The sequence below is a fragment of the Camarhynchus parvulus genome, chromosome 8, assembly GCF_901933205.1.
Source record: "Camarhynchus parvulus chromosome 8, STF_HiC, whole genome shotgun sequence".
In the NCBI taxonomy this organism is placed as follows: Eukaryota; Metazoa; Chordata; class Aves; order Passeriformes; family Thraupidae; genus Camarhynchus; species Camarhynchus parvulus.
Window position 1 is genome coordinate 16,999,567 of NC_044578.1, and position 27,997 is coordinate 17,027,563.

Here is a 27,997-nt window from a genome sequence, read left to right on the forward strand (position 1 = left end):
AAATACATTGATTCCACCTGCATTTTGATCTGCGTTTAAGTTGAATCAGAGAAATAGTTTTGCCATTTTAGTGTTAACCATGGCGTCAACACAGGCTTTCAATACATGACCAACCAGTTCCCACAGAAAGTAGAGACACTTAACATACATTATCAGGCATCTTTCTGAGGGATATGACCACAGGGGAAGATCCAGTGTAAATACAGTTATGCTGGCATGGGTGTTTTTGCTTTAATAGCTCAACATGCCAATCTGTTATTAACTCTGCTGGAAAAAGTACCTGTGCAAGTATAACTGGTTTTTGTGGGACAAAGCTAGCTGGTATCTCCTGCAGTACCTGGCATGGCTCTACTCACTATAGGGATTATTTTCCTGTACTTACACAGGTGACAACTCATTCCACCCTCTGCCTGACAGCCAATTTTGGCAGCTCCTCTCATGGCACTAACAAAAAAAAAAGAGAAAAGACAAGGTGTGGCAAAACCTACATCAAAGTTTTTCCGAATTTTTAAAATGTTTTATAATATATATTTTTTAAATTTTTATTTTTATTCCGACTTGTTACCACATTTACAAGCCGTTTCTAGCACACACTGAGGAACCACACTGTACCCCTACACAAAGGGCCCCGGGACAGTGCCCGCCCACTCGGCAGGAGGAGGTGCCTGGGCAGATTAACCCGCGGGCCGCGGGGGAGGCTCGGCCTCAGCCGCTCAGCCCGACCTCCGGGCGAGGGCGGCCGGCGACAGGCCCGGCCCCGCCGGCGCGGGAGGAAACGCCCCTTCCTCCCCTCCCCTGCCGTGGAGTCCGCCCGCTGCCAGGGGCTGCCAGGGAGCGGTAATTGCCGCCCCGGCCTTGCACAACCCGCTCCCGGCGCGGCCCGTCCCGCCGGCGGCGCGGGGCCGGGCGGCACCGCCCCCTCCCGGCATCCCTCGCTCGGCTGCTGGGCTCGCTGCGCTCGGTCGGCGGCTCCGCGCTGCTCTCGCCATGGCCGCCTACAGCAAGTTCCTCACCGCGCGGCACTCCGCCATCGCCGGGGCCGCCGCCGCCTGCGCGCTGCTCTGCCTGCTCAGCAAGCGGCGGGCGGCCGCGCAGCACGGGTGAGCGCGGGGCCGGGCCGGGCCGCGGGGCGGGAGGGGCCGGGCGAGCCGCGGGGCCGGCGCCGGGAGGCCGGAGCAGCGGGAGCAATGCTCGCCCTCACGGCCCTGGTCCGGCGGAGGGGCAGCCGCTCCCCTGTGCCGTACACAGGGCGCTGCCGTCGCTGCCACCGTGCCACCGCTGCCATCTGCCCGGGAGGCGGCTCCTGGGCGCAGGGGCAGCCTGATTCTCCCCACGCCTTCCCGGCGTCAGGTCTGTGCTCCTCTTGCGAGCATCCAACCACCGCCGCCTTGTTACCCGAATTATGTTGGCTTTTTCTATTTTCCGGACTAGGAATGAGTATTGACATTTCTAGGGATGACCGTGTCTGCATAGGCAGTTAATGGACTCAGCTGTTGTTTGAATGCTGCCGTGTGACAATAAGATACACGGGCAGTGATTTCAAAGGGGCCGAGTGTGGTGATGTTCTCTGTGAGGTTGCCTTACAGATATATGGTTCTAGGGTGTGTATTCGTTAATGCCTTACAAAGCACTGGTGTTGCAAAGTGTGGCAGATGAAGAATGTATCGCAGGCTCAGCCCTTTCACGGTTTTACTGTATTTGAGATTGTAAATTGTTAACTATATGCTTAAGACCTGATGTGTTGCGATATTACAGTGCCTACAGGTGTCTTGTAAGCACTACCAAATACTGAGATGGACTTACTCAACAGACTTAAGTAATAACATACCTGAGATTAAGCAAGGATCCAGTTTTATTTTACCTAAGTCCACTCATGCACAATATCTGTAGGAGTTTAATGAAGTTGGGTAACTGTCACACAACATGGCAGACATTGATACCCCGCTGACAAGTCATGCATTTGCTACCTTACATTGTTTCTTGCATGAGAATTAAAATAAGATCCTGAACTATGGCTGTGGGTTACTCTTCTATCAGACTCCTAGGGAGGAGTGATTTTTTCAAATACCTCTGCCTAAGTTAGTGAAATTCCACTTTCAAAAAGCAGAAAAGCTGTATGGAAGGGCACAAAAATGATGAGCTCAGATTTTCCTGCCTAGTATAGTGGTGTTTATAAGAAATACCGGGCCATGCAGATGTTCCAGGAGCAGTTATGTGTTAAGTCAGACCAAGAGTATTCTTTTAAAGTGAATCTCAGTTGTCCACACTTACCTTGTTTTGCCTTCACTGAGGAATGATGTTGGAGCACACAAACCAGGTTACATTCAGATTGGAGCACATCTTCATACATAGATGCAGGTCCAGTGTAGTTTTGAAGTGCGTTTAATATTTTCCCACTGTTAGTAGTATTCATTTGATAGAAATAGGCTAGAACTTGTCCAGAGTAATCTCCCTATACCTGAAATAGATATTATGTGGGTCCTGTGCTGTCCCCATTAAACTGTTTTGCTTTCATGTCTTAATGATGTTGATCTGCAGGACTTGACGATGGCAATGCATGCATTAGCTTGAGGGTCGGTGTATGAAAAGTGTCTGCCTAAATGCTGAAGACTCTTTGGGGTGTGTCTTTCCTGTGTGGATCTTCAATTTTGCTAGGTATAGTGTTAAAAATCTGAGGTATTCAGATATATTAGGTGGACCAAACATTATTACAAGATTAGTGGGAATTGGGAAAGGAGGATAACTTATGAATTACACTCCAGCTAATTCAACAGTTGCATGGGCTTGTGAGAGCCCGACTTGATCTGTCCCTTCTGCTCTCTCTGGACTGCAGTCTTTCTGGTACCTTGTCCTTTACTTCTGTAATCTCTTTAGTCATTTTAAATTCTTGAATTTATTAGAAATGCAGTTGCTAAAGTAAGTGCCGTGCTTACAAACTTGATTTTTCACTTGTGTGTATGTATTGTTTTACACTTTTGAGTCCCTCCACAGCTTAGGTCTTATTTACTGCTGGTACTGTATGGTGGCCATGGATTCCAAACTCTAACATCCAACATTCGGTTGTTTCAATAATAGCTGTGCTGCTGCTTGAATGCTATTTTGAGGATGGTTTTTGCCCACTGGTCTTCGTTCTTTTCTCCATGTTTCCCTGTGAGGCAAACCTTGCCAGGAGCCTTACAGAATGCTACCTATCAAGACTAGGCAGTAGGTAAGCTACATTGCCTATATCACCAGCCTAGACAAAAGCATCTGGTTATTATCATTGCCTCATCCTCCTTTAGTCTCATTAGTTCGTGTATCATTCATTTCTTCATGTTTTGTTGCTGATGTAAATTAGAGAATACTTTTGAAAAGGATTGTCTTCGTGCCACATCTTTACGTTTTCAGCATTCTTGTGCTGGTATATGATGCTGACATGCAGTAACAAGTGCACAACCTTTGAAATCTGCAGGGCCTAGTGTGTCCTTTAACATCTGTGTTTTATATCTCTGACTCTTTGGGAAGAGGAAGAAGTTGGGAAGGCATGGCTGTCCTAAATTTTTGTACTTATTCCTAGGGTGAAGAATTTCACTTGGCAATCTAGATAGTCTGGAAGAGGACTGGTAGTGTATCTGCTGCTTGTGGTTAACTGGCTAAAATCTGTGAGGTGATTTAGTTTTATGTGTGTGAATTCCTTTGTTAACCTTGGTGTATAATGTCTGAAAATGTTGTGCCATGTTAGTGTGAAGGGAATTTCAACTTCTTGACTTCTGGAAGGTGAAATTCTAGTTTTGAGCTTTGTAAAGGGCAAAGGTAAATGTTGCAGACCTGAATATAACCAGCAGAATGCTGGGCTTAACATTCGGGTGAATCATTGAAGTGTTCTAGTGCAACTCTGAACTTTACCTGCAAAACTTCTTCCTTCCTCACATAGTTTCAGAATACATTCTTGTACATACTTTGTGTTCAAAATAACATTTCACGTTTTCCTATTATTTAATGTATTTCTGGAGTACCTGCCATTTTTCTGTTTGATTTTTGTGTGCTTTTTAAAGTTTTGCTGAATGTCAGCAATAGGTTTGCTGCTGGTTAAACTTGGAAAGTAAAATAACATATGAATTGAGAAAAAGAAAATAATCTTTTAGCAAATCAGGTGTGTTTGAATGTGTAACAAGAAAGTTATGTGACAGGCCCGTCATGTTGTATGTGTTTCGTTTTTATATAGAATAACCAGTTTATAGGCATGATAGCAGGAAGGACAGGTAGCAGCTTTAACCTACTTTTCTGCTGTCAAACAATAGGGGCAAAGTTCAGTACAACTCATATAAAGTAGTAATGTATGAATAATTAAGCTGTATGTGTTTTGCCAACCTGCCTTACTAGGTCAAAGATCACTTAATTAGTACTGCCTGGATTAGTCACAGATGTTTTCTGTAAGAGGTATTACACTGCTCATTGATTTCACAGAACTGAGAGGTGGTGTCACTTGCAATTTACAATGCCTTATTACTACACTTTTCTGAAATCTTCTGAAGTAGAGTGATGTAGAACTGTTTGTTTAACTTGTTAGTTTTCAATCTTACTTCCTTGGAGTAAAACATGGAGAAAAATACATTGGTTCTTTTTCAAAGTTGCTCTCAAAAAGTCCGTTTCCTTACAAAAGCTTTGTGTCCTCTTGGAAGGGCTGAAGTTGTGGTATCTAAATGCAATTATGACTTCAGTTGTAGTATTTGGGTTTTTTTTAGAGTAATGAGAAGTTCTTTGAGAAACTACATTATCCTGGGTTTATAATGCAAAAAAAAAGTCTGTTTATTCTATTTCCCTAATCTTGCCTCAAACAAGAAGTTACAGAATATTTGCTTAAGATTGATTGCTTCAGAATGAAAACCTGTTACATAAAGGAGCTGGATATTTTTCATTACCCCTCTAATAAGAATTTTTCCTGAGTATCCGTTTTTCCTGAGTTTCCTGAGTACTTGTGTAAGTAATAAAGTACTTACACAAGTAGAGAATGAGCTTGGCTTACTTTCAAAAAGAAGATCTTTAACTCATACAACTTCCTGCTGGAAGGAGGGACTGAAAGAAGTAATAGAAGGTAGTTAGGGTAAAGTGTTTGAAACTGCAAGGTTACAGAAAGGGAATAAACAGTTTAGAGTAATAGAAAACCATTTGTAGTGAATGGGAAGGTGACAAAATATTTTAGAATCTGCCCGTAGGGCCTTTCCTATCACCTAGCTGCATTCATTAGAATCCAAGAAGATGCTAAGACATGGACACAATTTAATATAAACTGAACTTCTCAAACCCTTGTGATGGTATCCCCCCTCTGGGGAAAAAATGAGTAAAGCAAGAATAGGGCATGCCTGGGGCCTTAGAGGTTAGGCAAGCCTGAAGTGAGGGGAAAGCTCATTGAGTGGAGGGAGGCCGAGTTGCAGACAGTGTATATCAAATAGGGTTTTGCACAGTTCATCTTGGCTGACACTTAACCTGTGCTCCTGCCTGTCACTGCTCCTCAGCCACTGTCTTCTGACAGCACATGTGTGGCAGCACATGTCACTCGCTCAGTAGATGTCCCTGCTTGTGTCCTCAGCTGCACAGCCTGTGAACGTGCAGTGACAGTGAGTGTTGCAATCAGAGGTGACAGACACACGTCCAAATGTTCAGAGGTGCTTTCAAACATAAAATAGGAGTTTAGATATAGCAAGTGGTAGTTGTAGCTTGAAACAGATGGTGCGTTTTTATTCCATTTGAGTGTATTTAGAATGTTCTTATCTCTTGTTAGTTTGTGTAATTTCTCTAGATTCTGAATGTCCTTGGGTGGGCTTTGCCAGTGTACTTCAAATGGAGGGATCTTTTCTAGTTGAGTCATGGCTGTTTGATAGGAAGGGTGAAATTACATTGCTGCAGATTAATAGACTGCTTTTGTGTGTGTAAAAGCCTTAAAGGGAACCTGTGTTACTTGAAGGAAAGGTGGCAGGTAACAAAAACAACTTTATGCTAACTACATTGGAGTAAATTTATCCAGATGTGAATGTGACTGTTCAGTCTGCTGTGTGCAGTAAGTGCACTAGCATTGAGAAGGAAAAAAAAGACTAAATATGCAGCTAGGATTACTAGAAAATACACTGAAAATGCAGTCTTATAGAAAAACCTGCCTGGGGCTCAGGAAACCTGAATTCACCTGGAGGGTATGGAGACAGGAGAAACCAGATGACTCAGCCCTAATCCTAGCATTTAGACTGCCTTTGTTTGGGGCCTGGCTAGCTAATTAGTGGTTTCTGTCTTAATTAAGTTGCATAAAATGCTTGCTGTCAAAGGCAAGATCTAGTGTAAGTGTGTGTGACAGTATATAACTTTTTTTTAAAATATTTTTAAAATATTTTAGGAATCTAGCTAGAAATCTTTTTCCAGTGTTATCCATGAAGGAGATCTGCAGCCATAGCTCAGGCCCAAGCACAGCTTAAGACAAAATCAATAGTGCTGAGGTTTTTCTTATATGTAAGATATGTTATTGAGATGCATTCTTCTACTTAAACTTAGAATCTCCTCTCCAACAGTTCTGCTTTGTCTTCTTCTAATAGGTTTGCGGAAAACTTTTGAGCTTCAGCAATGCAGAGCTCCTGTTTGCAGTAACAGCTCTCTGTGACCTTCTGAGTCCCCTTCTTGCTTGCCTGAATACGTTCCTCTCACATTATTTTTGGTTATGCTGCAACTAGCCACCAGTCTAGAGCCAAGAAAGTTCTGTTCTTGGTTTCTGTGTGTGCTGAGAGTGTACTGTGTAAATGGGCATGCTTTTGGACTGTGCCCAGGCTTCTGAGTAGGGTTGCTGCCCTTGACCTGGAATAACTGTACTGTTGCTCTCTACCCCTCTGTGTGAGACATGCACTATGAAACTCTGCCTGTCAGCTACACCAGGTTTTTCTCACTGTAGCTGTTATTTCTTCACGCTGTTACATTTCATCTTTAGCCATTTGAATTTTATTCTCTCTTTACAATGTCTTAGTGACTCCAAAACTAACCTTAAAACTGCACAAATAATCATGAACTACTGCAAAACTGTTTATTTTGTGTGATTTTTGGAAGCTGTGAAAACTGCACAGTGCCATTCCAACCTGTAAGGTCCGCAGGATACAAAGGTTGCCTAGAGGTAACAACTCTTTGAAATGCTACACTAAATCCTAAACCAGATACTCTTTCTTTGCGCTGTATTGAGCAGATACAAGTCATCCTAACTCCACAGAAGGAAGGTGGCGTGATCTGAATGAAATTTCTGGGTTTTTTTTTCAGTTAAGTGCTTTCAGTAGCACTTAAAGCCCTTACTTCCTCATAATGTGTCATTAAACAGCAAGTCTTGCTTATCACTCTCTTCACCTGCAATTCCTTGTTGTGCTAAGCTCAGTGTAGATTGCTTCCTCTGAACTTTGTTCTGGATGGAGACAGGTACTTCTAAAGACAGTAAACCTTTAACTTTTTCAAATACCACAGAACTAGTGTGCCTGAGACCATTCAGTAAGAAGACTCAGGCCTCTTGAAGGCTTTTCACAGTTTCTCAAATCACTTTCTTCTTCAATAGTGTTGAGAATGATTCTGTTTGAGTAACCAGTATTATTGCATGTTTCTTTAGAGAGAATAGCCTCACTGGTATGTAAATAGGGTCACAAGAGCCAGTGCTCTGACCAATACTTATTTGGAGACTGGAATTGCATGATTTCTCCCTTCCTGCTGGGCTCCCATACTGCCTTTGAAGTTGGATCAGCTGTCAAATGCCTGTAAGGAGTCCCAGTACTCCATTAGTTTCTCTAAAGCATCTTGCTGGTATGGGCTGATCATGTTTCCCAGTGTAGGAGAAAGGTGTTTTGTTGTGTTGCCTCCTGCCTACTGGATAATGACTTAGTTATTTACTTCTCTTTAGAGAGTTGCTATTCAGTTACCATGCACGTAGGAATGACAAGTTTTGTGTAGTTGTGTCATCCCAGGTACTTCTGATGCCTTTCTTTGCTTTTTATATCTGTGTTTGCTGTAAAAGCCCTGTGCAGTTAAATAATGGGCTACATCTGAAATGCTGCTTTTCCTGAAACTTCTTCAGGTGATGTGTGTTCCATTTTACCTCCAGACTCCTTATGGTCTTAAAAAAATTTTACACATTGAATTCAGACTGCTTTGTTGAGGGCTTTGTGCAATTAGCTCTTGAAAATATGTGGCGACAAGTTCCACTGTTTTTTGATTCACTATAAGGAATGTTTTACCACTGTCTTTTTTCTTATTTTTTCCATATGTTTTCTGGATAACCCTTTTCAAAAACCTTTTCATTGTCATCCCCCCTTGTCTATGAAGGAACAATGGGGAGGATGTAGCAGGGGAGTTACTTGCGATGCAGAACTTTGCCAGCATGTAGCACTTAGCTTCCTCCACCACTGAGCCTTGTGATGCTCCAGCATTATGTAAATGAGAGGTCTGGAATAATGGAGAGCTTGAATCTATTCCAAGTGTTAGAGCTCTCTGCTGCAACCAGATAGTCTTGCTGTATTCTTGCTGACTAATTGAGAATGTTATTTAGTCTTTAAATTCATTGAGAATGCAACCACCATTCTCACAAAAAAGTTCTACAGTAGTACAATGGAGTCTGGAGTAGTGCCAATAGGTATTGAACTGGAAAGGTTTTATTCCAGGCAGAACTATGGCAGAGTCTTTATTTGCAAATAAAATGAGAACTATGTAGGCACATTTAATATTTTTTTTCTTCTAGACTTCATATGTAAGATTGTTTCCATACTTTTTGAAGTATTAGTCTTGTTTTGAGTTTGCACAAATTTTTTTAGGAAAAAAGAGAACAGAACACTGTTAAAGCTCTTTTTTATTAGATTTTAAATTTACAAATGCTTCATTTTTATCTTAAACTTTATAACTATAAATGCTAATTAAATGTGAGTTTATTATTAAATGTAAGATCTTGATTTCTGAACAATCCTCCTTTCTCTTTAATGGATAATCAGTTTCAGCTCAGTCAGTAATTTCAGCTGCTCAGTTTCTCTCAACAGCTACTGTAGGAAAAATGTGTCAATAAATACATCAAAGATATTGAACTAACTGACAGAATAATTCTGGGCCTTATCTACCTAATAGATTATTCTATTAATATATTCACTTCTGATCCTTTTAAAGCTGAAATAGTTGTGTATTATGAGTGTTGTGACTTCAAACACTGGCAGAACTTGAAGCAGTAAAGCTTATAGGAATTATTACAGCATATATGGAAGAGCAGCATGCTTTCATCTTGCATTATAACAAGTCATGAATCATCTAGAGGAATAACCACATAGTTTGATCACTACTTATTCATGCTTAAGAATACTGCTTTCCTCCTACTGCCGAACCAAATGTGATTGGCCTGATCCATATTCAAGTTTTGTAAAATTGGAAGATGGATTGAGAAGTTTCTTGTACCAGATAGACATTGCTCTTGCATCACCAGGATATAGTCTCCAACTAGATTGTTTCTTAGACTTTACACCCTGTTACCATTTCCACAGATTTACTGCCCTCACAGCCTGATTAAATGTTATATCTCTTCTGAACTTTTATTATTTCTCCCCCAATCTGGCCCCTGCTGCCCTTCATATTCATTCTTTATTTTGTCTTTTACACAAGTAGTCTTACAAGATTTTTATCTTCTCCCAGACTTCCGTCTCTGTTACCTTTAATTAAGTTCTTGCTGAACTGGTGGATCTCCCTTCTTTCTTTCGTGGTCTCCTCCTTCCCTCCTCCTTCTTTTCTCATGTTCCTCTGCTACCTTGCCTCTGTCTTTCATAGTAATTAAGTTATTTCTTTTTATTGGCCAGTGACATTCATAGATCTTTTTAATCATCATAAATTAAAATAGGCACAGTTTCATTCTAGATATTTTCTTGGCAGAGCTCTAAAACGCAAGTGTGGAATGGTGCTGTTGATGAAGTTGTGGGATAGCTGGTTGTGTGGCAGTCTGCTCCTGTTTTGGTGTTGTAGACTGAAGGAGTTTCTGCTTTCTTGTAGCGTCCTAGGTTCTGCCTTGAAAGTGTATGAATGTTGTAGTTTTAAGGCAGCCTGCTCTCAGTGTTATAATATCATGGTTAAGAAAGTTGTGGTTTAATATGATTGGTGGCTTCTTCTAAACTACATAAATTCTCCAAACAGCTTCATGTGCTTGTCTGATGCTTGAGTGCTCCAAAAGGAAGAAAGACAAACTATAACTGCCTTACTGTTCAGCTTTTCTTTCTTAGAAGTAGAGGAAAAGGAATAGTGTTGTGCTTTTGAATGTTTAACACCAGTTGATAAATATTTTTGTACTAACTGTACTGTTAAATGCAGAGGAAAGAAAATATACTAAAAACTAACTCCCCTTTAAATGGACATCTTTGCAGGAACTTGATTTCACAGAAGCTGGTTTTTTTTTTCCCCTGTAGCACATGTTTATGAACAAATAATCTCTCTGTGTAGTAAATGTGTTATTTTTGAAGTCAAATGCAATGCAAAACAAATCTGGTTAGCTTATGTAGATAGTGTGAAGCATCAAAGTTGGCTTGCTTGGATTGCTGGATCTGCATTCTTGTAGTTTTCATTTGTGGTCAGTGGAACCACATAGCCGTGCTTGTAAAGTATGTGTGAGAAACAGAAAAACCCTTGGAGTTCATGATACAAAGCCAAGGTAAAGCAGAACTTGGAGATGAAAGGGTGAGACTTGGTTTTCCTACGTGAAACTGGTGCTGGAATGAGTGGGGTTTCACTGGCATTACATGTGCTGTATAACAGCAGCATGTAGGTTTGATATAGGAGATAGCCCTGTTCTATTGCCCTGAAAGAAATAGGTAGCAACATAATCCCATGGTTTCTTCTATGTCTTTTGTGTGTAGAGATCAAGACAAAGAAAAGTGTGTTAATAACAAATAAATACTTTTTTTCTTTTCTCTGCAGTAAAAGAAGTGGAAAACAAGCTTTGCAGAATAATGAGGTAATTCTTTCTTCATGTCCAATATTCTTTAATAATTTTAAATAAACCTGATTTTTTAAAACTTTAAGTCCTATCACTGTAATTTAATCTTGGCTATGGTGCAAGTACAGTTTGAATGATACTTTCAGATTTGCATTGGCGAAGCAAATGGAAGAATCAGGTTAATCACAAGAGGCTGAAGTTTGACTCCATAATGATGGATTCTTGATGTGCACAATGCCCTTTTACCTCTTATTGCCCTATGAATTTGTAAGGAGCAGTGTTGTAAGATTTTCTGTATAGATAGAAACAAAGAGCTGTGTGTAGATTTGGTATAGCTTGTGTTTATTTTTTATGTAAAAGAAAAATGTATGGAACAAGATGTTGAGTCTCACAGTTTCTAAATTAGAAACGTCTTCAAACATCTGGTAGGAGGTTTGTCATTTCCCTGATCTTTTGTGTGTCTGTTAATTTGGTTATTTGAAAGGGATATACTAAATCCCTTTAAGCTCAGATTTTTGTTTCATAGTCAAATAAAATAGACCAAAAGGCAGAGTCTGTGATTCTGGTGTTGCAATGGTATGAATAGATTCCATGTACTTATATCTTTGCTGAAAACTTAAAAAAACTGGCTTGCAGTGGATAAATAGAAGGGTGTACGTGGTATTTTCTGAGACCCCCGACGAAGGGAGGAAATTATGAATCTGACTCCATGTTCTTAGAAGGCTAATTTATTATTTTATGATACTATATTATATAAAAGAATACTATACTAAACTATACTAAAGAATACAGAAAGGATACAGACAGACAGCTAGAAGTACAGGTCTGCTAGTACTGTACTATTGCAGTTTGTTTTGATAGCTCCCAATTCCTTATTTAACTTGTTCAAGCAAGTCTTAAGTTGGCAGGAAATATTGCAAATTCTGCAGAAGGAAAGTAGCTGTAAATGACTTGGGTAGGGAAAATATCACATTAACAGTTCAATAATACAAAAAATTCTCACTTTTCCTGTTTTGTTCTGTGTGAAGCAGAAAGAGGGAAAGAAGGAGCGAGCAATGGTGGACAGAGTGTTTATTGCACGGATATGTCGAATCCTGAAAATAATGGTCCCTAGAACACTTTGCAAAGAGGTAAGCATTTCTTGCAGTAATAAATAATGAAATAAAGCTGGAGCCAAGTCTCTTTTGAAATTACATCAGAATTTAAACTGCATATACATTACTTAAATTGGATAAATTGTGCTATGTATTTTAAAATAGCAATGTAATAATATAAAAGTCTACATTATGCTCAGTTGTTATATCACTAAAGGTTCTGTTTTCAATTACAAGATAGGCCATTTACTGTCAGCTGCTAACTACTGTTGCAGCATAACTTTTAAAACGGCATCTGAGTTTGTCTTGTACAAGGCAGTACACTTCTGTGTGCAAAAGCTTCCTGTCTTTAAATAGGATGCAGTTCATTCATTATTTTGATTCAGTAACTTATAGCTAGGCCGACCGGTATTAGAGAATGAAGTTGTCAAAAGTTCTCTTCAGCATCATTTCAGGAAAGCTATGCAGTGTAGAAATCAGTGCCTCCATCTCTCTCAGGCTTTCCAGGGCACTTTTAAAAGAAAAAAGATCCAGAGCATTAGTTGAGCTTAGAACTTAAGCAATGAACTGTAAGAACTTAAACATATATCACAGGCACAAGAGCAGTGAATTGTGATGTCCAGAGTGTAGACCAGGGACCTCCACCAGCCCAGCTACAAAAAGGAGGTGCATAGAAGGTAGAAGCATGGATGGAAATCCCTGTGAGAGTGCTCACAGGCTAGGCTTTATCAGCTTCAAAAAATCATGGCCATTAGAAGAGGTTACAGATAATCCCAAAAAACCTCAAACCTTGCTCCTATATTTGAAAACAAGTTTACTGGAAGCTACAGGCTGGTCAGCCTCACCGTATTCCTGGCAAGACTGTGAGCAAAACTTCCTGTAAGCTAACTCTGGCCACAAAAGGGACTAAAAAGTGATTGCAAGCAACCTAGATTTACCAGTGTCAGATCATGCCTTACTAATCTGATTGCTTTCAGTGATGAGAGAACTGGCTGTGTGGATAAGAGAAGAACAGAGGATATTGAATACATTGATATCAGGTCTCCCTTAGTACCCTAACAGCCAAACTGAATTGGCTGGATGAGTGGACAGTGAAGTGCATGGAAAACTGTCTGCACTGTTGGTCTGACTGGTTACTAGTGGCCCTGTTTTGAGTAGGGAGTTGAAGTAGATGATGTTCAGAGGTCTCTTGCAACCTTATGGCAGAAAGGTGTCTCAGAATAGCAGTAACTTCTTTATTCCCGTAATCCTCCATCTTGTAATGTGTGTCCAGTATATGTATCAACGAAATACAGCTTTTTAAAAGGCAAACTTTCACCATAAAAATGTAGTCAGTACTTTATTTAAGATATTGTATGCTAATGTGTTTCCAGCAAAGTAAATATTACATCAGCTAGGGCAGCAGTACTTTTCTGTTAGATACAGTTAGATGACTTAGTGAAAAAATGGTGAATTTTAGCCATTATTTAACTGTTACATTTCTGTGGTTGTACCAGACAGGTTATTTGCTGCTTATTGCTGTGATGCTGGTAGTCCGAACTTACTGTGATATTTGGATGATTCAAAATGGAACAGTCATTGAAAGGTACCTATACATTTGTTATTTTTAAACATTCTCTCGTGTGTTTAGCAGTGAAAGTTGTCTATCAGAATACATATTTGGACATTTTACAGCTTGCTTGTTTAAAACTGCTGGAAAACTGGTGTAGTTGCAATTTGGGAAGAGACCACTATATTTTGGTAAATATATTAAATTATTTTTGTTCATCAATAAAATTATTTGATTAAATTAATATTTTTAAACTATTTATTAAATATTCATTTGGTAACATTTTGTACACTGAAGACTCAAAATCTTGTTGATCTGAATGTCCAAGAAGGTACTTCAGAATAGTGGTTTTATGTCTTAGACTTAGACATGTTGTGTGGCTGTTACGACTTTTATTTCTTCTCGCTGAGCTGTTTGCTCTTTAGATTGATAAAAACAATGCTTTGGGTCTTAATATGTTAGAAAGTAGCTTTTAGACTTCTGATTATTCTTGCTGGTCTTGTTGCTAATTGAAGCGAGTCACAATGTGTCTTGAACTGTGAATTCAAAATGATACTGTGTTTGAGGAGAGACATTTGGTGCTTTGTAGAATGGAAGAACTGCTTTGTTTCTCTTGTGAGAATCTGTGAAAGCAGAGAAGGGAAAGGACTGATATTCTGTGACCGTGAATTTTTGAGCCGTTAATGTGGGCAGTTGCAGAGGAGCAGACAGGAGATAAGTGCTCAGTCTGCCACTTGCCACTTAGCTTACTAGAGGGTGTCAGATTGGATCCTACAGCTGATGCTACAGGTTTCCATGATGATTTTGTTTTCTATGTGTGATCCCCTGAGCGTTTCTCCACTTAAGACATGCAAGTTTATACTTTGTTATTTCTCTTGTAACTGACTCTTAGCTGGTGGTCATTTACAGTGCTATCATTGGCCGCAGCAGAAAAGATTTCAAGAAATACTTGTTCAACTTCATTGCTGCAATGCCTGCTGTAAGTGCTTTTCTTGTGCTGACCTATTAGTAGAACATATTTTAAATGTAAATTAAGATTTTGAGGAAAAGGTCTCAAATGAGTGTCTTAAAACCTATGGAAATTAATTGTTTTACATACAGGTCTGTATGAAAACACATTTAATTTTCTGGCTCCACTATAGGGAGACTTTATCAGCATATTTTCTTATTGGTAGCAACTATTTTTTTAACAGCTATGTTGAGGTTTTCAGGTTAGTTTTGTTGATGGCAGTTTTGACTATAGGTTTGGGATTCTTTTGGCACCATTTAAGATGAAAATTTCTTTTAGATTTCTGTTTTTATATTTCTTACATTTTTCACAGATTTGTTATGCTTTCTTCCATGCTTTAACTTTCCTTCAGTTTATTGACATCTCTGATCTGCACCAGATAGAAATAATTGTTGCTATCTGGTTTGCAATACTAGTTGACAAATTTAAGGCAGTGTTTGTAAAATGGTGGCTCTTTTCTGGAGTTTATCGGAAGAGCTGAAAATGTGTAATGTGAATGTATTTTATCTTAAGTGGTGAGATCCACTGGGACCTGGAGACAGAAACCTAAGCAGTGGTCCTGTAGGCACTGTCAGATTGGCCTTAGGTATCTTTATGGCATTATTGACTTTAAGGGGAGAATTGATCTGTTTTAAAGTGTTTACACAATTTATGGTGCAAATGGATGTAAGTATATTTGCTCTTGTTAGTTAAATATTATTGTCTCTTATTTTAGATCTCTTTAGTGAATAACTTCCTGAAGTATGGTCTAAATGAACTGAAGCTCTGCTTCCGAGTAAGACTTACCAGATACCTCTATGAAGAATATCTTAAGTAAGTAACACCTTGTCTACAGATTTTATAAGTTGATTCAAGTAATTTTAAGTACAGAGTAAGAAGGTTGCAATTAACTGGCAGTTGAGGGTGAGTGGCTTTTCCAGGTTGCATATGCCATAGATACAAAGCCAGTAAAGTTGGCTCAGCTGGGGGACAAAATGCACTGCACTGCTTCCATGATTGGATCAGATTCCAAAGTACTTCAGGTGCCTTCATATGGTGAGGACTGAATAGGATGCATGAGCTGGAGCAGCTCCTTCTGCACTGAATTTTGATTGTCAGATGAGCTATAGTAGAAGTGTGTGAGGGTTTTCTAAGTTCAATAGCAGCACAGCATGAGCCTGAGCTTCAGCTCAGACATCCTGGAGCCTAAATGCCTAAACAATCCTGCATCATTTAATGTGGATTTAGTCAGGTAAAAGCACAAGCTACATTGATTCCATACAGTAATTTAATGTTTGCCCTACTTAGCGTCTCAGTTGTATGAAGCGAGGGTGTTCCAGTTATTTCAGATTCCAGGTAATGATTTTTTTTTCCTGACACTTAGCAATTGTTTTGTTTCAGAACTTATACGTACTACAAAATGGGAAATCTGGACAACAGAATAGCCAATCCAGATCAACTCCTTACACAGGATGTGGAAAAATTCTGTAATAGTGTAGTGGACCTGTACTCAAACCTTAGCAAGGTAAGTCTTTTGAGAGAGAACTTTGAGTAGTAGCTGTAGGCATTTAGGATGGGGGTGTCAGCTCACAACAATTGCTTGGAGTGTGGTACTAAAAAAATTGTTTATGATGCTATAGCGTTTTACTCTTTTTGGCTTTCATAACCAAAGCACTGCTGGGAGTTGTTATAATTTGTATTACATTTTCTTTTAAAGAACATAGAGCATTCTTTTGCAGATGAGCAGTGATGACTTTGCTCTCTCAAGTAGATAGTTTTCAGAAGAAAAGCAATGGCTAATTCTCAGTTACACAAATATTTTTGTGTGTAGGGAGGTGTGGTTGAATAAGCTTTTCTCTGTTTCTGATGTGAATTTTAAGGTGATTGGGTAGTGAATGGGAATACTGTTGAAATTTGTAGACTAAATGTTTTGATGCTATGTATTTCATGCAAGCTGAGTATAAGTAAACTACAATTTACTTTGTTCAAAACCTTCTGACTACAAAACCTGTAGTTCAGCTGTTTTGGCTTCGCAAGGGAGGTTATAAAACTTGGGAATATTCCTCCTATCAGGTACATAGCCAAATATATGACATTATCTTTCCATTCGGTATTTCTCATAATTACTTCAGTTAAATTATTATGGGTTCTAGTCCACCTTTGATAAGTGAGCAGAATGTCATTACAGACCTAAAATAGCAAAGTACTCTTTTCATATGGTATGTATTTATCTGAAGATCATGATGTTTTTATGTTCAGTTCTAGAGCCAGTGTTTTCAGGGAAAAGTCATGTGGTTGAGTTTCCTTTTGTCTTAGCTTTTAGTTTGTATAATAGACTAGCCAGTATTTTAGTACAGAGCTGTAACTGTTCTTGGGGTGGTACATGGCTTCTGAACTGTTTTATATTGGTGTTGTGTTTATGTTCTAAGCATTTTTTCCTATGTTTCTTGCAGCCCTTCTTGGATATAGTTTTGTACATCTTCAAGCTAACAAGTGCAATAGGAGCACAGGTAAAATGAGTGGATTTTTTAGAACTATAAGCACATTTTCCCTTCTTTGGTTATAGCCTTGTACCTGTTTGGAATCTGAAGAACACTCTGGGTGGTAGTTGTGGATTCCTACATTAGTTGAAGGGGTATACTGAAAATAGGCATTTACATTTAATGTTTTGTGTGCTTTAGTGCCCTCTATTTTGAGGCAAGCAAAATAAAAACCAGTATTTTCAGGCAGTTTGAAGGACCAAGAAAGTTCTTTATTTTCTTGTAGTACTTATTTGGAAATCCTATTTGGTACAACACCTTTTTAATTGTTTGTCTTGCATGAATTGCATTTAAAGGTGAAAAGAAGTTTTCTGTTTCTGTGCAGCCTCTATGAAAGGGAACCATTTCTTGCACTGAGCTGTAAGACTCAATAAGCTGCATAATTGCAGAATTAATTCTTCAGATTAGTGAAATGATGCATTATCAAAAATGTTCAGGAGTTGAAAAGGAGTAGCTGTGGGTCACCTGGTGCAAGTTTTGTTGAGACAGACTTGCAGTAAGGCTTAACTGAACCTGGTAACTGTCAGTCTCAGATGTCTTTGTTCTGCTCTCTGTAGTAGTTATTGTGTGCAGTTTATGCCAAATTCAGTTTATGCCATTCCATGCTTCAGTGGTATTTAATCATCTGTCCTTCGTCTATGGAAACTTAGGATACAGGACTGCTTGAGAGAGCAGGAAACAGCAGGCAGTGGGATTGAAATATTGACTGCTGTGTGACACTTCAGCAAATGTACAGAGAAAGAAGTAGGCAGAAAGGAGGGAGAAGAAATGAGGGGGTATCAGTAAATCATTAATGAATTAATCTAGGACAGCAGGGGACAGGTCACACTGGGTGGTGGTGATAAAAACCTGAGTAGAAGGCTGGGGTGGGAAGGACATCTAGGGACAGAAAATTAGTAAAATTAGTAAAGTAGTATCTATAACACCAAAGAAGGTGACATGATGGAAATTGCAAATGTAATTGAATTGGCAACATGGGCACATAGGAGGTGACAACTAAGGGATTCATGCTTTCTGGGCACTTTGGATAAATACTGTCATTTGAGACCACCTAAGCTTTTATTCTTTTTTGATATTCACAGGGTCCAGCTAGCATGATGGCATACTTGATTATTTCAGGGTTTTTCCTTACACGTTTAAGGAGACCAATTGGCAAGATGACTATTATAGAACAGAAGTATGAAGGGGAGTACAGATATGTCAACTCACGGCTCATTACAAACAGGTATACACTTGCTTGGCTGCTAAGATACAACTGTGGGGTAAATGGAAGTTGTGTGTTAAAATATACTTGGGAAGTGTGATGTTATCAGGTCTGAGCCAAGTGTTTGCATCTTTATGTGCTGTAATTTGTACGTGCATTATATTCCGTAGTCAAGACTGAGTGGGGTACAATAATTCTGTGTTCTACTGTTGTGAAAAAGTACAAACCCTAATTTAATAAAGTAACTGAAAGTGCTATATTCCCATATTTTATGCCTGACTTTTTCGAAGACTGTCTTTAACAAAATGAAGTCGCATTATTTTTATTTGGGTTTTTTTTTAGTGAGGAAATTGCTTTTTATAATGGAAACTTGAGAGAAAAACAGACTATTCACAAGACTTTCCGTAAGCTGGTAAGCCTCTTTTATTTCTTAAAACATTTTAAGCAAAACTTAATTAATTCTGTCGTGATAATTCTTGACATGTGCTCATAAAAATTGACTTACAGTGGCTTAATGTTTTTGCTGCTAATTTCATTTGATTTAAAAAATTAGCTGGTAGGCTATAAGCGGAACTTTCTGTTAGAATGGCCTTTCTCTTGCCATTTACCTCTTTGTCACCCATCACAATTACTGTTCTCACTATTTAGTTTCATGTGTAGGTTGTTTTGATCACAAATGTAAGTTTTTGCCAGCAGGGACTTTTGTGCAGTGCTTACCACACTTAGTGGCATGTTAATTTATCTGAGATACTGAAAAATAATAGTTTGGAACCAAATGTCTAATAAAAGATAGTAAAACGGATACTGATAGAGTTTGAACTTCTTTCTTCTGTAACTTACCAGGTGGAACACTTGCACAATTTCATCCTGTTCCGGTTCTCTATGGGTTTCATTGATACTATCATTGCCAAATGTAAGTGTGTCTCAAGTTCAGCTAATGGATTCCTATAAATAACAAACTTTTTACATAAGAAATGTCTTTTTCCTTACTGTTTCAATTAATGTGCAGCTTAATATTTATTCTTAAACTGCAGACCTTGCCACTGTGGTTGGCTACCTGGTTGTTAGTCGTCCATTTTTGAACCTGTCTGATCCCCGTCATCAGAATAGCACTCATGCAGAACTTTTGGAGGTAAATAGACCAGAATTAAAACAACCTCTAAATTTTAAAGTTTGTTAGTCCACGTAAAGAAACTTTCTTCTACTCTAGGATTACTACCAAAGTGGAAGAATGCTACTGAGAATGTCTCAAGCTTTGGGCAGAATAGTCCTAGCAGGCCGTGAAATGACAAGATTGGCTGGGTAAGCTTAATAGTAAGAATCTTTCTCATCTCAATTTTAGAAACTGATTGCAGAATTAAAATAAGCTTATGTGCTTTGTTCCTTGCAGCGTGCTAAAAATTCAGCAATTAAAAACATTTTATGCTGAAAACACATCTGAAGATGTGCTGTTATGTCCACTAGAAATTTCATGTCTTGATAGTACTAGCATGCAGTTTGAATGTATGGTTGAAACCTTGTCAAATGCTCTTAAGTCAATTATGTATTGATTATTTGCAAAACTTTTTTTTTTTTACATTGTAAGAAGTAAAATTTGGCTATTACAGAAAAAGGAAAAGGAGCTTTTAAAATGTGGTGCATATTAGACAACCTGGTGCAACTCTAAAATGTAAACATTCTGCTTCTGTGCTGGGTTGAATAATTTTGTCATTTTAGCAGTTTGACAGAGTGCTTATTAGACCTTCTGTGGATTTTTTTCCTTATTTTAAGTTTCACAGCTCGAATCACGGAATTAATGCAGGTTCTGAAGGACTTGAACAGTGGCAAATATCAGCGTACAATGATATCACAAGAAAAAGGTAGATGTGATATAATATGCAATATGTCATCTCTGTGTAGCATTTCAGTCACTAATACATTTTTCTTTATTTAAGATGGAGATAAAAAGCAGCCTCTGTCTTTGATACCTGGATCTGGAGAAATTATCAACAGTGATAACCTTATCAAGTATGTTTGTGAAGTTTCCTCAAGTTCAGTAGTTCAGTATTTTTAAAGTAGACTTTTTCTTTTTCTCTGTTAATAGAGGGCTGAATACCTGTTATTACAATTTGCAGTTCCTGTTGAATTTTATTTATTAGTAATCCCGCCTCAGCATTTCTGTTCTGTAAGCCAATCCTTATCCTCTCATATTAGCAGATGACGTTATCTGCTTTCTGAACTTGGGGTTTTTGGTAACATTCCTGCTGTCCTTTAGAATGACTACTCAGACCATCTTGTTTCCTTTTAGAAATATATTAGTTATGGATTTTATTCTATTATTCAAACAGGCAGGGGAGTGGTAAGCAGAGAAGTCATTCATTGCATGTTGTAGAACTAGTGAGATACACTTCACTACTAGGTTTAAAATGCCATGCATCCTTAAATGTAGATTTATATCCACAAGATGGTCTGCTGTTTTGGAGACCAAAGGCTTAGAAGAATTCAAAAAACAAATACAGGGGATAAAACCAAGCCTGTAGGTGTAGACATTTAAAAGCTGGGGTTTCAAGAACTTCCTTAGCTGCTCATAGCTGGAAACTGGGAGAGTGAATGAAGTACTGGTGAGGTGTTTTCCAGTGCCTTAAATCTCTCAAGTAAAAATGCAGTATTAGCTTCTTTTAGACAACTGATGTTTTTTTCTTTTTTAACTTTGCAATGCATGCAGGTTTGATCATGTTCCATTGGTGACACCTAATGGAGATGTTTTGATTGAAGACCTTAACTTTGAGGTAAGTTTTTTAGTATCGTAGGAAAAAATATTAATATAAAATTCTCAAGGGAAGATGATAGCTTCAAAGGTCATCCTGTTTATAAGAAAAGTACAAACAAATTGTCGTGTTAGTTTAAAAAAAAAAGCAATAAGGTACTTTACCCAAAAAAGTTTTTATTGTTACAAGTTCATTTTCTTCCAGCTGCAGTTGGTGCTAAACCAATTGGGGAAAAAAACTAGCTTTTACTGGAAATTGCTCATTGTAATGTCAAAGTTGTGAACAAGCATATGATAATACCAGATTGTCCTATTGATTGTAGAAACTTTCAGCAATACTTTCTCACCACCCTTTCATGTGTTGAATTTGCAATTTTAGGTTCGATCTGGTGCAAATGTGCTGATTTGTGGGCCAAATGGGTGTGGGAAGAGCTCCCTGTTCCGTGTTCTTGGTGAGGTAAGGGAGCTTTATAAAACAAACAGGGGAGAGTGCAGAGCATGGTTGTAATTGGACTTTTTTGTTACATTTTAATCTTTTCCTTTTGCAGTTGTGGCCTTTGTTTGGTGGGCGTTTAACAAAACCTGTAAGAGGAAAGTTGTTCTATGTTCCTCAGGTGAGACCAAATACTTTACTCGACAATAATGTTCTCTTTCTTTGTACTTTGACTATGTTTGGAAATATTTGACATATCTTTTTGGTTCTAATTGTATCTCAGAGACCGTACATGACTCTCGGAACGCTCAGAGATCAAGTTATATATCCAGATACTTTGGAAGATCAGAAGAAGAAAGGGATTTCTGACCAGGTAATGACAATTAGTTCATTAACCCTTTGTCTTGTTCAGGATGAGTAATGCTTCCAATTCAGAAATACTGAAACTGCTATGAAAAGTACTGCATTTAACAGGACTTTAATATTTACCAGGGTTGATAATGTTATGGTATAATCCTTTATAGCTTTTTCAACCACTTGTCTCTTAAGTTCATGTAAGCTTTATTTGTCATTCCTGTTTCCATAAAAGGTGCTGAAGGAGTACTTGGATAATGTCCAGCTGGGTCCAATCTTGGAACGTGAAGGAGGCTGGGATAGTGTTCAGGACTGGATGGATGTACTCAGCGGGGGAGAAAAACAGAGAATGGCAGTATGTCTCAAAAGCATAAATGCTTAACAAATGCAGAGCATAAGTAAAAAATAAAATCTGAACTGTGAGCTATTTTTATTTGTGGAATGTTAGTATTTGACTTAGAAGAAACCCCCAAAATGTGAAATACCTAAATACTGAGGGAACAACTGGAAATAGTGGGGTTTGTACTCAAAATTTAAAAGGAAATACTGACTTTTAAACATTGTCTCAAATAAAAAAAGTATGAGATATAATGTACAACTTTTGGATTTTCAGGTTTCAGGGGTAGCAACTTAATTCCCTTTCCATAGTAGGTTTTGGACACTAATTCTTAGTTTGACTTCTAACCCTACTCCATTGCTGGTAGTTCGGTATCCACAGTATCCTTTTTTTTGGCTTGCATTCCAGATGGCAAGGCTGTTCTATCATAAGCCCCAGTTTGCAATTCTGGATGAGTGCACCAGTGCTGTTAGCGTGGATGTAGAGGGCTACATTTACAGCCACTGCCGAAAGGTGAGCTCTTTGTTTCTGGAATTATCTCTCTGTACATTAACAAGAAACCTAAAATGGTACAAGGTTGACAAGGTTCACTCTTCCTTATGCCTAGTGCAGACTAAAAATTAAAAAAAAATCTGGAAAAAAGCTTAGAGGGGCATACAACTTTAGCATGCTAGAATTCAGTAATCATTTTTAGTCCCAGGATAATTTAGATGTACATGTAGCCTCTGTGATATACACAGAACTCTTACTAACTGTTAAGTAACCTTACTTTTCCAGATAGAGTCTTAGAATGTCAAGTAGCGCCAAATAACCTAAAATTGTAGCATGCTTTCTTGTTCAAAAGGCTTCTTTTGGCCAGGGCAACAGAAGTGAAAGGTTGGAAGGTCACATTTCCATCTATTTTGAGATATGAAAAGCCAAGCACTCTAGGAAGATATGATGATAGAGCTTTGTGTTTTCTTGTCATCCTAAACTCACCATTTCAGATTCTCTGTAGTGCCATGTGAAATCAGTAAGATTCAATTTCACATCCTAGTTTGGGAAAGGGCTTGAAATGACCTTAGTTATTGAGTAGCAGTATTCCAGAATGATAAGGGAGCAAAGCTGTGCAGCCACTGAAATATGTGCTTCAAACTGAAGGAGCCCTCTGGAGTAGTGAATGGACACTAGGTGAGGACTCTGCAGGAGAAGGAGCATTACTTCATGAACTCATTTTACTACATTGGTATCAATTCCCTGATAATTTTTAAAGCCTATTTTCCATATGCTTCTTATTCTTTAAACATGAACATTCATTTGTGCTTGCCCAGTGGCTAGTGCATGTTGCTGAAAAAATAGAATTCCTGGTTAGGCTGTCCTTGCAAAAAGAAAAAATGTTATCTTGCTTTATCATTAGAGTCATTTTGTCCTTGCTCCTACTGTTGGGGATGAATAGTTGGCAAAATTGAAAGGAAACAAAGGAAGGTTATTCACTTTGAAGTGTCACTCTAAGTATGTAATTGATTACTGCTTTTGTGGGTTTGGAATTTTTTTGTTGTTAAAATTCCTTTATTCACCACCTTTATTGTTTGGCCTGCTTCCTGCCTTGCCTCTTTTACTCACTTAATTCTATGTTTGACAAGTCTTAAGGAGCAAAAGAATAGTGAAATCAATTAAAAATGATAAATCCCTTGTGATTGCTCCCCCCCCACACCCCGCAAAATCTTGTAATAAAAGCTATGTATGTATAGTGTTAATAGTTTGGAAGTTTGTGGGTACGAATTTAAGATCTTCTGATACAATTCTGAAAAATTAATAACACTTTAGCCACGAGAAGAATTAACTGTTTTGTGGGTATTTTTGTCATATAGGTTGGCATCACTCTCTTCACTGTTTCCCACAGGAAGTCACTCTGGAAGCATCATGATGTATGTAATCTTAGATTTATTAAGAATATTTCTGGTTTTTATTGACTGATTGTGGGAAATTGACTTGGTGATTTGAGGTTTTATCATTTTACATCCTAAGAGGTCATGTTCCCTTTGGGTTTTTGTAAGGTTTTACTTTTCATAATCTCATTTTACTCTTTGAAATATTCTTATGCTTTTAGTTATGAAAGAATGCTATCCAAAATTTTTTAATGTATCTATAAAATATGGGAGGCTTGCTCAAGTCTGATTTCTTAGACTCAAAAAAATCCTTGAACTAGAATTCAGTAAACAGCATAGATTTTTTTTGCTTTCATTATATCCAATACATCTCTGCTTTTAAAAGTCTCTAAGACATGGACTTTTTTATTGCAAACTAAGGTTTTACTGTTCTTTTTATGCAGACGACTGTACCTGTGGATAAAAATACTGAATTCATACATGGGGATCAATCTGTGCCCCACAAAACCCAAGAGAACAGTGTTAAGTCTAGATATGGCTGTTAGCAGACTGATGTATGACATGCAAAAATACAGTTTTACATTTTTAACGAGGCAGGTGAATTAATGACGTGTGAGGTGAGAGCAGCTTACCCTCTGAGCTTAAGTTTACCCTCTAAAACTTTTAAAACATTTTTTAAGTTTTAGAAATATTATGTTTTTAAAATTATATGTGAAAATTTTATTTATATATATAATATATTTTAAAAATATATATTTTAAATTTGTATTTTATTATAATTCATTTTGGTCTTTATAGAGCTGGTAATTTTTAGTTAATAACATATGTTGGTTTTTTTCAGTTCTACTTGCATATGGATGGCCGAGGAAACTATGAGTTCAAGAAAATAACTGAAGACACAGTTGAATTCGGATCTTAAAGTCATGAACTGAACTGCTAGAGATTGATGATTACAGGAAATGTGTAGAATGTCAGACAATGTACCATAAAATTACTCAGCTTGTTAAGCATTTGCTATTATGTAGGATATTGCTAATTGTGTATATGTTGGTGTAATTATTGATATGTACTAAGAATGTCCTTATTCTTGTGGTTTAAAAACCTGCCTAAATTAAATTGGGCTTAAATTAGTGTAACCTGATTCATCCTGGGATGCAAACCATTTGAAATCGGCTGATTTGACTTTTGTAGACCTTCTTTCCCTTCGGTGAAAAGCCCTGTTAAAATTAGGGTTGCTACCTCTCTTGTTCCTGCAAAGCAGTCTTGGATTGTTGCTCTGTTCTATGCATGTTTCAGAGAGATCTCACATGGTGCAGGACATTGTCCCATCTTCAGATCTGTGCCCTGTTCAATGAAAGAGCCTTTTCCGTGTCCAAGCCTTGTGATGTAGCCAATGTGCCCTTGGTGAAAAAGGACGAACTGAAACTAAAAGACAAAACTAGTTCCTTCTGGTGTTTAAAAAAAATTACTGTTCTTCTTTGCTGGGATTTGGATTTATCTTTAACATCTGTCTGTCCATGCAGTTCTCTCTGCAGCTCAGCTCCCATTCTCTCCCAATTTAGCAAAAGCTTCCTCCATCTTCCAGTCCAACTCTCCTTTTTCTGTCCAAGAAATATTGTGGTAATGAAGAGTTGAGAGGAGGTTGAGGGAGGAAAGGACTGACCCACAAGAAAAAAAGGGAGGGAAAGAAAAGTGATGATCCTTGTATCAAAGAAGCTTGTGAATGTTTTTAGCTCTGAAGAAATGAATGACTCCCACAAGAAGGAACAGAGAAAAGAATGTGGGTCCAGGCATTTGTCAAATCAGTAGAGGTTATAATGAGCTCAAAAATGGTAATCTGAAATAGCAGACAGTTGTCCTGTGTTCAGTCCTGTAATACAGCGGTTACTTTTCCCAAGTTCCTCCTTTTCTCTCTCTTCAAAAAAATTTGATGATCCTATAGTTTTAGCTGCCCTTCATGTCTGGATTTGAAAGCAAGTGATAATGGTACTCTGTTTGGTCTTCTGGACTGTGAAGCCTGAAACAATGCTTTCATTCTTCATGTTTATTCTCTGACTGTCATGATGTTTCTTGATTTCCATTACAAATTATTTACTAGTGATTCTCTGTGTTTTGTAAGGATTTCCAGTCCTTGCTGGTTTTTTTGTTCCAGCTTCCAAATCTCCTCAAAGGAACCAAATTATTACAATAGTTTGCTGTAGTTGTTTTTTCCATACAAATGATTACTGTGGTTGTCATTTGACTTTGACAAGCATAAATGCAGCAAGGTGTTTTTTGTGATCAGGGAGTAGGAAGGTGTAATTCAAACTGAATTGCTGTTTAGGCTTTAAAACAAAAAAAATTACAATACCTGTTGTGCAGTGAAGGTCTAGTAGTTTTTTAGTGTTCCATGTAAGATATAATATAGGAATGCACTACATGAAGGCATGCATAAAATATGCAATACATCTGTACTTTGTGCATCTTTTATCAAGGGTTTAGATTTTAAAAAGCCCTTACTTTTTATAAAATGAATACGTACTTGGATGCACTGCTGTTTGTTAATTTTTACGCAGTTTAATTAGGAAATTTCTTTCATGTTGAAATTGCTACCTGTTAATATTTTTCTTTTTATCATAGTTCTTGCCCCTACCTGTCAGTATTCTTTCAAAGTACTCAAATGCCAACAGCTGTCCCGGTACAAGAATCTAGTGACCACAGTGGAATCTGAGTATAATGCATCAATCAAGATCATAAAAGCTTCTCTCTCAAGTACAGCATATTCCAGAGAATAAGGTACCAGAATAATTTTTGTGCTTGTTTTACAGGAAGGCAGATAGGTGCCTGATTTCACTAATCTCTTGGTTCTGTTCATTCAGATTCTCACATCAGCCATAACGTAGCAGGTAGCAGCATGCTGTGTATGAGGTTGTAGTCTTTTTCGAAGTGTAACCATGGAAATAGGGATGACAGGTTGGTGTGGGATGGTTTTTTGGTTTGGGGTTTTTTTTTTTGTCAAAGTTCTCAGCACAAATGCAACTTCTTCTCTTGGAAGGGATGTTTTAGTAGCCTTTTAGCGAGACAAAGAAAATATTCTCTAAACTGAGAAAGTTGCTATGATCTTTGTGATTAGGGCAGTCTTTTGCAGTGGAGTAGTGAACTTGGGATACTTTAATGTGTTTTTAATGCTAACAAGTAAAACCATACACAGCACACTTACATTGCCCCCTGCAGCCAATCCCAATTGTACTTTACAATTTTACTGGATGTAACAGAATTTTGTGTAATCTTGTATTTATTTTTAAAACTAACAACAAGCAAACAAAAAAATCCATCTTCAAAACCAAGGAGGAATAGGCTTGCCTTTAGGTGCTGTGAAGTTTGTTGAAGCTGAGGATGCTGGTATCCCCTTAGGGCCAGGCCTTGGTGTTTCTAAATATACTGGAAGGGAAAAAAAATATTCTTCTGTGCTTGATTGTAAGGGAGGCTTATAAAGAAAATATAAAAAAGAATAATATTTTAGAATTATATTCTTGAAAGGCCTTACATTAAAGTGTTTGAGATAGACTTGATCTAATGAGAGATTGTAAAAAAAATCTAATGGAAATGATGGAAGTCTCAGTTCTATTGCAGAATTGCACTGTGATACTGTATTTTAGTTATGTTTCTTTAATAGCACAAGTTGGAAGTTCATGAAGTGGAATTCTGAACTACCTTAATAGACAACACACTGATGAATACTTTCAGTCTCAAATTGCTGGTGCTTTGAAGATGGTACTGGAAATAGTCAGATGGCTGCATTTCAACGGTGGGAAACATTCCTGTGTGTAAATACTGTAAAGTGTTTTGGAGGGGAAAATGGCGCTATGTAAATGTAAGACATTAAGTGCCTCTGAAATAATAATAATAAAAAATCTAAAGATAAAATATATCTAGGCTTTTCATGTTTCTTAATGATGT

General features: G+C 38.0%; 1 protein-coding gene across 2 annotated transcripts; it reads left to right on the forward strand.

The window, feature by feature from the left end:
* The first annotated feature begins 669 nt into the window (after nt 1–669).
* Nucleotides 670–27,966, forward strand: ABCD3 (ATP binding cassette subfamily D member 3). 2 transcript variants are annotated; one of them, XM_030953443.1, is made up of 23 exons: nt 670–1,100; nt 10,927–10,963; nt 11,974–12,075; nt 13,536–13,624; nt 14,498–14,567; nt 15,313–15,410; nt 15,978–16,101; nt 17,030–17,086; nt 18,199–18,341; nt 18,663–18,732; nt 19,164–19,233; nt 19,355–19,452; nt 19,531–19,622; nt 20,091–20,179; nt 20,255–20,327; nt 21,025–21,088; nt 21,446–21,523; nt 21,615–21,680; nt 21,783–21,872; nt 22,089–22,208; nt 22,599–22,703; nt 24,041–24,097; nt 24,900–27,966. In XM_030953443.1, the coding sequence occupies exons 1-23, from the start codon at nt 988–990 to the stop codon at nt 24,975–24,977; spliced, it is 1,983 nt and encodes a 660-aa protein (XP_030809303.1). In that variant the 5' UTR covers nt 670–987; the 3' UTR covers nt 24,978–27,966. The 2 variants fall into 2 exon arrangements, with proteins under 2 accessions (XP_030809303.1, XP_030809304.1); XM_030953444.1 differs by having other exon boundaries at nt 11,977–12,075.
* The last annotated feature ends 31 nt before the right edge of the window (nt 27,967–27,997 follow it).